Here is a 12,135-nt window from a genome sequence, read left to right on the forward strand (position 1 = left end):
AAAAGGGAAAAAATGGGAGAGTAAGTGTAAATTAAAAGAGAATTAATAAAAAGAAAAATTAGGAAGAATGGATTCAAGAAAATTAGGAAAAAATAGAATTTTTTTTATTAATAAATTTTTAAAAAGAGGGATGAGGGGAGTAGAAAAGGCAAAAAAATTAAGAGAAATAAAGGATAGAAGCTAAGGGAAAATGTTAAGGGGAACATTAATGATAAAAAAGGGTAAGGGGGGGGGATAAAGTAAATGTAAAGGAAACATGAACAGGAAGTGTGTGTGTGTGTGTGTGTGTTTGTGTATACCCACCTTTGCCCCAGTAGGATACACCACACTAGGTGTGTGTGTGTGTGTGTGTGTGTGTGTGTGTGTGTGAGAGAGAGAGAGAGAGAGAGAGAGAGAGAGAGAGAGAGAGAGAGAGAGAGAGAGGTGTTTATACTCCTAATTCTAACTACAACATTTTCAAAAGCAACATGGGCAACATACGATCAACATAGAAAACTACGGCTGTTTATGTGTTAAAAATGGTATCAAGACCATATGCCACCTTGATAATTTTAATGTCATCCACAGGAAAGAATCACAAGGAGCTTAATTGTCAAATATTGCCTATCTTGTATATGCCAAAAAGAAACTATCTCTAGGTCTATTAGGACAGACCTTGCCAACGATCCATTGCCCCATGGCCTTAACAAAACATTTTCAAACATGGCCAGCTATTTACGTGAAAATGAGCTAGAAACAAACCACAATACCAATGGGATAATGCTAAGTACAAAAAGAAAGATAAGGCATAGTATGCCTCATCTTTATTTAATTGAATGGCCAATTTTATAAATGCTACATGTTGAACAATTTTGTCCATTTATTTTGATGTCGCTAAGGTATGTGTTGGAGTGTCCTTGCATATTGGCTTCATAGTGCCATGTGGTATGCCTTTAACCTAAATTTTCCTCACATATACAAATAGCCGAATAGGTCTGTACTTTGTACGAACTGACCCATCTCTGTGCTACAATTTTCATTCTTGTTCATGTATTGATCCCTTAGCATAAATTTTCATGGGACCCTGCATCTCTATCTCCAGCCCAATTTGAACTCACGGACATGTCTTCTGTTGATGTGCCAGACATTAAGAAGAGAATAGTTACAATGAGGGACCACTAGCAATGAATACTACATCAAAAGCAAACGAATTGGATAATCAGGCTTCTTTAAATCCCGACTAGATCGTTCAAAGGAGGCCAACATGTACAGTAGGAAATAGGGTCAGACCGATCTGTCTTGCGCAAAAGGTTGCCAACAATACACCGCAGTGCTCGTGACACTGCTTCTGTGACCTGCCTTGTACATGTGCTGTTCTTCTTACGTGGGATGACCCTGAGCAGGCCACTTGCTTTTTTATGTTCGTTCTTCTGCACTTCCCATTCTAGATACCTTCTTCTCCTGGTCACATGCATGTATTGTGTCTGCGATTCAATGGATTGACAGAGTTGGATGATTCAATTATCTGCAAACAATGTCTTCTGAGAAGACAGGGCACCCTACTCTCACAATTCTCTGCACAATTCTTCTGAGAAGACAGGGCACCCTACTCTCACAATTCTCTGCAACTGACTACAATCTTCAGTTCCACCCATGCATTCTAATTGCTGCTGTGAAGGATCATGTACAAGGAGCACTCCAAATAAGATCCTCCCCTGCATAACAAGTGCAACAATTCATCCAAAAGCTTAATAATAGGTATGTCATTGCGTTAGATAAGACAAAGGGCATAGGTCGCTGATCACGTTATACCTTGAATCGTCTGTAGGATGCAAGTGTCAGTAGAGGATTACTTCTTTCTTGGGAGCTTCCTGTTTTCTGATCTATATTAACCATTTGGCATCGATTACAACCCCCTAGAACCTGAATCAGATTATCATTCACAGAAATAATGACTATCAGTCATAGGATTCTAGATGTTCCCAAAAACATAGAAGTAATGAATATACAAATTCTGTGCCTCTAAACAATAATCCACAACCAGAGATGGCCTACAACTCCAAAGGTAGATAGCCATAGAACTCACTGAAAACTTTACACTACCAAGGAACATTGACTGCCAGCCATCTTCCTCATAAGGAGATCCACCAGAAATCACAAAATTTGGCCGAAACTGCATAACATCCACCTGCATCATTGCTGGATAACAAGACACTATCAATTGCTTTAGCAATATATTAGTCAAAGTAGATGTTGAAAGATACTAAAAAAAGCTCATATTCTGCTATGGGGCTAGTATGTGTGTGTGTGTGTGTGTGACATATATTATCAGATCCATTAGATCTACTCCACCAACTCACCAAACAGGCCCTTTACACAAAATACAAAAACTGGAATTCCACATCTTGTGACAAACTTGACGAAGGCACGCTTTAATGATGCTGGATTTGCCTCCATTCCAATGGCTTCACGGATGCCTCCTTCCAATTTTGCACAAAGGGGGGCGTACGGGGATATTGAGGGTGTAGGCGGGGAGGGGGTGGGGGGGGGGGGGGGAGGGATAACCCATTGGGCAGGCGGGTGAGCGTAAGGGGTTTGTGGGGGTGGGCAAGGGGGCCGCAACTAGTAACCCATTGTGGAAGGAGGAGATATGGTATCGAGAAGAATTCGGAAGGTGACCAAAGATTTGAACTTGAAGCCCAATGTAGGCCATTCAATGGGCTATCCATAGGTGCCACTCATTCCTTGGTATGTGCCTTGTAGCAATCAATTAGGTCAGTTGGTACAGTTAGTACATGTACCACTTACGACAATTACGACGCTTAGTCGAGTTAGGGAACTTAGCGGGGCTGTTTACAGGTCTGCTGTAGCCACCTACCACACGTATGAGATTCGCATGCTTCTGGAGCACCTATTGAAGCCGGTTTTTCTGCTGCTGCTGTTCTGAGCACTTACAGCCACCGACCTTGGTGTTTGGAGCCTACTGCTGCTGTTTGGGGACCTTTTCTGAAGCTCTATTGCCCTCAATTGCTGTTCTAACACCTCGGGCTACGAGCTTCCCGCATCTCGCTGCTGCTGCACTCATTTTGAGGTGTTTTCCCACTTGTGGGAGCATTTACTCTTGCTGAAACATGATATTCCAGCCTCTCACAGCCCTCTCATTTGTCATTTGCTGTCCCTTTCACCTCTCCTACAAGGCTGACCACCTATGCTCGCATTTGCAGCCTTTTCCTTGCTACATTTTTGAGTCTCCATTATTTGGTAAGCACCTACTGCAAGGCTTCCTTCATTTCCAGCAAAACAGTCCTTTCTTTTGTTCTCTTGGCATTTTGGAAAGGCCTTGTGTTGCCTTGGAAGGCCTCATGTTGCCTTTTGGGAATCTTTTTGCAGCAGATACACCTTGCGACAGCCACACATTTGCAGTGAAAAGCTTTGAAGCTTGAGCAACGTTTTGCCTTTTGGATGCTTGGGACTGAGGACAAGCTTGATGGCACAAATTACCCCATGTGGGCATACATGATGGGGCATGTCCTGGTTGCCAAGAATTTGTGGAATATTGTTTCGGGCGCTGAGGTCAAGCCTACACGTAATGCAGCTTCTAGTGCTACAGCTCTTGCCTCTGGTACTATAAGTACTGCTTCAGGCTCATCTAGTGATGGGTCTAATGCTACTTCCAGGGCAGCTGCATCTTCGACTACAGGTTCTTCACCTACTACACAGGAGCAGATTCAGTGGGATGGTCATGATACCAAAACACATGCCTTGATTGTTCTTTCAGTTAAAAGGGTCATTATCCCTCATATCTGGTCTTGCAAGACAACAAAGCAAGCGTGGGATCAACTTGCATCCTTATATCAGGTGAGGAAGTGATGTTTGTGGACCCATGCGGGTTGTAGCTATTGGGGGATTCTATTATTTCGTCTCATTCATTGATGACTTCACCAAGTATACTTGGATTTTCGCATTGAAATCCAAATCTGAGGTTGCTACATGCTTCAGGCATTTTATTGCCTTGGCTGAGAATGAGAGTGGGCTGAAAATTGCTCACCTTAATACAGACAGGGGGGTTGAATATATGTCAAAGGAGTTTGCTGTTATTTTCGCCTCCCGTGGCAATCATCATCAATGCACGGTGCCTTAAACTCCTCAACAGAATCCCATGGCTAAGAGAAAGAATAGATCCCTGATCGAGATGGCCATGTGTATGTTGAACGGCAAGCACTTGCCTAACAAGTTGTGGTTGGATATGCCGTTATGTGTGCTAATTACATTTTGAACGGATGTCCCACAAAGGCATTGAAGACCATCAAACTTATGAGGCTTGGGCACGTCATAAGCCTAGGATTTCTCACCTAAGGACTTTTGGATGCTTGGCATATGGTAATGTGCCTTCTTAGACATGCACGAAGTTGGATGATAAAGCTGTCAAATGCATTTTTATTGGGTATAGCTCAAGAGCAAGGGCTATAAGCTCTACCAGCTCCGCACGGGCAAGTGTTTTGTCAGTAGGGATGTTGTGTTTGATGCATCTTCCTATATGCCTTTGCTAGACTGTCAAAAACAGCCCGTTGGTGATGCACCAAATCTCTTTGAAAGCTTGATGCCTTTGTTTCCTTCAGATGCTCATGATGATGTCACAACTGAGGTTGCTCCACCTACATCTCTTGGTCCTTTGCAGCCACATGTGCAACATGATATTCAGCACCATTTACAGCCTGATATGCCTCAGCTTGATCAGGACATTGTGCACAGAGCTCTTGACCAAGAAAGAGCTGAAATACATGAGCCCAAAAAGGTCCCCCGTTGGCTCCTTGACGCGTTAAAAGACAGCAAACAATATACTCCTCTGCCAGCCCGTACTAGAGCAGCTGTCCAAAAAGAGCATGCTAATTTGGTTTCTTGTGCATTGGTTGCTACAACATGCAATGAAGAGCCATTATGCCATAAGGATGCCTTTCAGAGTGATTGGTGGTTGAAGGCTATGCAAGCTGAATTGGATTCTATCTATCAGAATAACACTTAGGAGTTATGTGACTTGCAACTTGGCAAGAATGCCATTGGAACTAAGTGAGTTTATAAGATTAAACGGAAAGTTGATAGTTCAGTGGACCGTTACAAAGCCCGTCTTGTTGCTAAGGGCTATGCTCAGCAACAAGGCATTGACTTTTAAGGAAACTTTTGCCCCCACTTCCAGGATGACTACTATCTGCATTGTTATTGCCTTTGCTGCCCACTTTCATTGGAAGGTACATCAGCTTGATATCAAGACAACTTTCCTTCATGGGAATTTGCAGGAAGAGGTCTATGTTTCCCAACCTCCTACCTTTGAGGTTGAAGGTTCTGAAAGTAAGGTGTGCCGCTTAAAGAAAACCCTCTATGGATTGAAGCAGGCACCCTGGGCTTGGTATTCCACGATACATGCTCATTTGCTCACACTTGGCTTTCACAACAGCCCTATGAAGGCTACCCTATACATCTAATCTTGGTCTTTTGCATTACTATCTGGGCATTCAATTTGCTAGCAGTGAGGGGGGCATTTTAATCCAAGTATATTGGACAGCTTTTGCAGCGTTTTCAGTTTGAGGATTGCAAGCCAGTGTCCACACCATTAGAGCTTGGTTTTCACTTCTCTTATGAGGATGGCAACGGGCACGTGATGTCACTCTCTATCAGCACGCAGTAGGTATTTGATTTACTTATGCCATACATACGAGACCCGATCTTTAGTATGCTGTCTTACAGTTGAGCAGATATATGCACAGCCCCTCTACGGACCATTGGCAGTCCGTGAAGCGTGTCTTTAGGTATCTCAAAGGCACTCAGCATTTGGGCCTCCTTCATGAGGCTGATTCTTCACTTGTTATGCATGGATTCACTGATAGTGATTGGGCTGCCTGTCCGGACACCCGTGTGTCACATAGTGGCAAAATTGTTTCATGCTTGTTACTTCATGCATTTCTTGGTTCAGCAAGAAACAGACTACAATTGCTACTTCTAACTGTGAAGCTGAGTACAGATAAACTTTTACAACTACAGTGGAGTGTGTTTGGCTCCGGCAGTTACTTGCAAATCTCCATGCATGTCAGACTGTTCCTACCGTCATCTTCACTGATAGTCAGAGTGCTTTGGCTATAGCACGAAATCTCATTTTCCATGCTCGCACAAAGCATATTGAGGTTCACTATCACCATGTCAGAGAGAGAGGGGGAGGAGCTCAAGGAGACGAGAGCACTATGGATCAACAATGAGGCCCGTCACCACGATGTGGGTGGACAAGAGACACGGAGACCACACACGACATGTGGGACGACCAGAGCATGCATGATTGAGGTTCGACCTATCTCAACCCTCCTCAAAGGAGACCGCCAGAGACGAGGGGGATATTCCGTTGTCTTATGTTCCCACTGAAGACAACTTGGCAGATCTTTTTACGAAGGCTCTACCTCGACCTAAGTTTAAGCTTTTCGGCCAGCTTTAAACTTAGTATCTTTTGTAACTTGATCTGTTGTACTCTGAATAGTCATAGGTTGCTATATCCCTATAGGATGAACATGTGCAACTATGACATTAGATATTTAGGTATCCTGAGCCATGTCCAGGATACTTCAGCCCATACCATGGAGGGGGGTTTGTAGGTCATTCTATGGGCTATCCATAAGTGCCACTCATTCCTTGGTATGTGCCTTGTAGGCCTAGTTATAGTCAATTAGGTCAGCTGGTACAGTTATTACATGTACCACTTAGGACAGTTACGACACTTAGCCCTAGGGTTTTAATATATTGGCTCTCTCTTGAGCCTCCACTTTTTTTTGAAGCAATTCATTACAGCAGCTCGTTTTTTGTCTTCTCCCCTTCATTCTTGAGCTTTCATTGCTTGCCCTAGCCTACACCCAAGGCCACAAATGCCATGAGCAAGATTGAAAAACCTATAGACCCTGTTGAGGTAGAATAATGGAGGAAAAGGATACCGAGGTGCTCTTGTTGATCACCAAGACAAACAAAGATGTAGTGATTGACATATATAGCTTATTGTCTAGTCTCCAGCAGTGACTCATGTGTCATGGGGATCTTGGAGAAATACCGTTGGAGTATTCCACTCCTAGCTATTATCGGTGGGAAGCAATACGTGCATAAACCATGCACAATGTCACCTTTGTAAAATAATAAGGTTGTTTTAGAAAGTAATAATCTAGCAGTGTTTCTGCAATTATAAGTGGGATACCTCTGATAGAAGATGAAATGTAGAAGATTTGCCTTGCAAGTAGCAAGATGATTGGGAATGGAAAGATTATGTGGTGCTAATCTTGCCACTGCTACCCATCACCGACACTCCCATATACGGTTTAATCACTCACATGTTGGCAAAATTCTTTATGAGAGTGTCATTTTCTTCTCTATTTGGAGACTAAATAAATCAACACGAGTGGCAAGATTAGCACTCTAGCAAGCACCATAGAATCTTACCTATTCCCAATAATTTGGCTACTTAATGAGTTTGGTGATACAGATTGATCACTCGTGTGTTGGTAGAGCCCTACTCACCATCTCCATCTTCGTGTACTACCCAAACAGGAAGAAATCAAGAAAAGACAAATTGATTGACTTTGTCCTCTTATTTAGTCAATGTATGATGGAACTTAAAACAAGATTGTTAAAGATAAAGGGGGATGAAGGGATGTCAAGTGATGGAGACAGGGATGTTCCTCGAGCTCCTAAACTCTAAGTCCCATCTGCAAATGTGAACATGCAAAGGGACAAACCCAATTTTCCATGAAGATATATCTTCTGTCAGGAAAGAACAATCTTTCACTTGCATGATTTTACACTACGCGTTGAATAAGGTGGTCTCACAGAAGGTACAGAGGAGACTAATGCCCTACGTTGCCTTTTGCCTGAGCTTCATGACCCATTGCCTCATAGAGATGACCTTCTCCATGGCAAAAGAAGAACATACAGGTTGACAAGTCAATGAGACTTAATGAATACTTCAAAGAGTTGAACGAGTGCAAGTGCCCTAGAGACACATCAAAGGGAAAAGTCCCATGAAAGAGCTCCCTATAAGATCTTATGTAGGAGCAGTGCAAGGGGAAATCACTTGTTTGTCAGGGGCACAATCGAACCGAAAGGTGGCGCAAAGCGAAGCTCTCCTCCCAATCACCAAAGGATGGCTTGCCAAACATTCTAGAGATGCAGTGTTCCCATCAGAGAGTGTTGTAAGAGGAATGGTTCCAAAGTCAAAGTGCTAGGGATGTTCAAGAACATGGAACAGATTTATAAGGTAAAGTCTCAAAAAAAGCTCACATACACTAATCTATTAAATGAAATAGAAAGGCGTATTCTTGTGATGTTCATGGTCCTCGCTCCCTTGTTGCCTTCTTGGAAGGATGGGTGCACAACACGTGGGTCAAAAGGGTTGGTGGTGACGAACATACGGTTTATGCATGAACATTCCATGTTTTTTCTATTTGAAAGGTTGGAGATGGCTGCCGTTGTTGTTAAGCACGGAATATGGATGATTTGCAACCAAGCTCTATCTATGCATTTACAGGATGCTAGCTTTTTCCCAATGGATATGGAATCGGAAGAGGCTTTAGTAAGAGGTACTCCCTAATAGCCACGATTTTGAGGATCAACTAAATGCTATTGGCAAGGCTAACCTTGAGAACAAGAAGATGCCTTCATCAAACTGAAAGGGGAAAAGCCAACAACCCAGAATGATAGGGTTGGATAAAGAAGTGATTAACCAAGAGGCTTGAGAGAAAAGAGGATTGTCTAGACACTTTGTTGTGTCTCCGATAAAAAGCTCTCAATAAGAAAAGAAACAAAAATGGTTACTTCTATAATATTGACAATAAATATAAATTTCATTTCCTTAGTGTCAATGTGCCACGAGTATACACCTCTACCTTACTTCTCTATGAGGGCTAGAACATTAGATGTCGTTAGATAACCTAACCTAGTGCACCTAAATTGGATAATGGTTTGGGGTCTATGCTAGAACCTTGAAATAACGAATCAAAGCAACACAATCCATAAGATGGTAAGACCATTAGGTAATAGGCTTATACGTTCTAGGGGAAGAACCTCATCAAGAAACTCACTCTGTTGTGTGCACTATTCTGTGCATCGACAATGTGTTTTATGCATATGTTATGTTAATGCTAGATCCTGCATTTATAGGATCATGAGAAAATATCAAAAGAGGGTCCATTTTGGTACTTCTCCATCATTAGGTCCATACTGGTGTATGATTGAGGTTATTTTTTGTCAACTTAATGCATATCGTAAGGTATTTGATATCCTTGGGTGATGTAAAAAATAAATCTATTGATCATCTCAAAAATGGGTGGATGAGTCTATATCTATTGGCCATAGCTTGCGCAACATGGTGGAATCAAAATGCAATCATGTGGAGAAAGCAACGGAGAGAAAACCCCACTTACTACTTTTTACCTAGTGGCTAATACTCCATAGGAAATCGATTCTTGATAGAGATATTATTCAAAGCCCTGTAGTCAATACACATTCTCCAAGATCCATCCTTCTTCTACAATAGTAGGACGGGAGAACAATATGGAGAAGAGCTTGGCTGAATCAACCCCTTCTGTAGCAATTCATTCACCTGACACATGATCTCCTCCTGCTGTGCCGCACTCACCCTATATGGTGGTCGGTTCGGTGGAGAGCTGCCAGGAATGATGTCAATGGTATGATCTTCTGACCTTTCAGGAGGTAACTCCTCTGGGAGTTCATTTGAGAAACAATTTTGAAACTGAAATAAAAGCTCAGTTTGCTGTTTTTCCAGTTTGAAGAAATAAGATTCATCCTCTACTGGTTCCTTTTCTTTTACAAATATCAAATACGCTGAAAGATTCTTTTTCATTATAGAAGAAATCACCGAAGTGGATACAACTGGGACTGATTCCCCTTTCATGTTTACATCTATGACTTGGGTTTTACCCCTATAAGTAAAGGTAAGCTTCTTATCATGTGTATCAATGATACAATGAACACAGTATATCCAATTCCCCTTTCATGTTTACATCTATGACTTGGGTTTTACCCCTATAAGTAAAGGTAAGCTTCTTATCATGTGTATCAATGATACAATGAACACGGTATATCCAAGGCATCCCCAGCAAAACATCACTCAGGTAAAGGCATCACATAAAAATCCTCATAATCCACATATCACTGAATGTGAATCCGTAGCTTCCCTATGATAGGAGTGACAGGGGTACTGAGCTCCGGATTAGCCATGTTGGCCTCACAAAGAGGGCCAATTTCCTCTGGTCGAAGACCCAACTGAGCTGCAAGTTCAGGAGTTATGAAATTTGCTTTGGCCCCTTTGTCAAAGAAGTACAGACAATGCTGATCCCATAGCTTGCCCCATGCTCTGCACATCTCTGTCTTCTTCTCGTCATGCTCACCCCCAATGATATCAGGAATGTGGCCAGCACTTGGCCTGGGTTTCTTGCCTCTGGGGTCCTCTTTGTGCCTTGATTAGACTCAGCCTGAGTTGCTGCGGGTTCTTTTCTTTTCGTGTTAGGACAATCGTCTGCCCTATGACCAGTCTCTTTGCAAAGAAAACACTTCCCTTCAGCAAACAATTTATTCCTCTCTTCAGAGGTGAGAGAACAGGGCTGCTGTTTTCTTCTTTGACCTGCCACAAACTTTGATTTGAGAGGTACTTTTCCAGCTTGTTGTGGTTTCTTTGGCTCCTTAAAGTTGCTTTTGAAGCCTGAGACTCTGCCCTGCATGAGTGAGTAAGCTGTGTTTGCATTCTCTATCAACTGTGACATGCTGGAAATGTGTCTTTGTACAATAGTGCCTCAACTCTTTAGGAAGACCACAACAATACTTTTCAACCTACTCTGAAAAGGGAACTATTCTGTAGGAGGTCATAGGCAGAAGTGCATCCCAAAACTTCTTATGCATTCCCTAGCATTCAAGTTATGCAACTAAGTCATGACATCCACGTCAAATGTAGTGGTGAGCCATCTGGCTGAGAATACCTTCTTGAAATCAACCCATGTAGCAAGTGTCTGCCCCTGAAGAAGAATACACCACCACCACTGCATTGCATTACCTTTGAGAAATGTGGCTACCTTCCTGATTTTCGAGGACTCTCGGAAGTAACCTCCAGCAAAAGCCAAGTCAAATTGCTGCAAAAAGGTAAGAGCCTTCATCCTATCTGCATGTCCGTTGAAGGTCTCAAACTTCAATGCTGCCCCCCCCCTCCTTGTAATCCTTCATCTTAAGCCTGGCTTTTGGTCATAGCCAAGTGGATGCAAATAAAGAGGCTGTTGTCCTTGGGGTCCTTCTGGAGCCTGTAGAGCACTCCCCACAGCTGGATTTGGTGGCACAGGTGGTATTGCTTGAGTGTGAGACACCATGGGACTGCCTCCCTGCATTCCAGGCTGTATCCCCACATTAGCATACAAAGAGTTTGGGGCTGGCTGTGAGGTCATGGCCTGAAATATAGATCCTCCTCCAAAGTGAGTTGGCTGAACCACATATTGTGGTTGGGCTTGCTACCTTTGCTGCCCATTCTGAGCATTGCTACCATGCTCATTCCCATTTGGTCCCTGCCTCTGTGGCACCACAAGTGGCTGTACCACGGGTGTTTGTGGCTGTCCCACATGCATTTGTGGATCCTGGATGGGCTGTGCCTCTGCCCTCGGCATTAGAGCTGGATTATGCACAATCTCAGCAAAACTCTGAGTGAGCTGAGTCAAAACTTGCAACACAGACGCCATCTGAGTTTGCATCACTGCCATAGCATTTGGCTGTACACTTGGGTCTGCACCCAATGCAATTGTACCCACTGGATTATGTACTTGTGGAGCTGGCTGCCCCAATGCATCAACCTGAGTATTCTTCCTTTCATGGGCTGCATCTTGCACCCTTATTCCAGAGTGTGCTCCCCTTATCTGCTGCTCTGGCTTAGACTCTAAGTCTGCACCATAATCAAGCCCTATATGCTCCATATCCAAGACAATGGGTGGCTGTACCAGGAAAAATCAGCAGATGCTTTCTCTACCCAAGCTGCCCAGGGACTCCTCTAGATGATTTAGTGAGGATCCCGGTAATGGAACCACTGTAACTGGCCTTTGACTAACAAAGGGCAGTGTAACTAACACTATTATCTCACAA

General features: G+C 43.1%; 1 protein-coding gene across 2 annotated transcripts in view; it reads right to left on the bottom strand.

The window, feature by feature from the left end:
* Nucleotides 1–739: 739 nt before the first annotated feature.
* The window catches only part of ABA3 (molybdenum cofactor sulfurase (LOS5) (ABA3)), a 149,245-nt gene continuing 137,849 nt past the window's right edge, over nt 740–12,135 (bottom strand). For both annotated transcript variants that reach the window (XM_087378963.1, XM_087378962.1), the window contains 3 exons: nt 2,066–2,178; nt 1,792–1,902; nt 740–1,694 (listed from right to left, as the gene is read on the bottom strand). In XM_087378963.1, the coding sequence (XP_087235089.1) occupies nt 1,545–1,694; nt 1,792–1,902; nt 2,066–2,178 (374 nt within the window). In that variant the 3' untranslated portion in view covers nt 740–1,544. The remainder of the gene's footprint in view (nt 1,695–1,791; nt 1,903–2,065; nt 2,179–12,135) is intronic.

This window comes from Dipteris shenzhenensis, chromosome 9, assembly GCF_047967505.1.
Source record: "Dipteris shenzhenensis isolate YYH24624 ecotype China chromosome 9, Dip_SZ_1.0, whole genome shotgun sequence".
NCBI classification, from domain to species: domain Eukaryota; kingdom Viridiplantae; phylum Streptophyta; class Polypodiopsida; order Gleicheniales; family Dipteridaceae; genus Dipteris; species Dipteris shenzhenensis.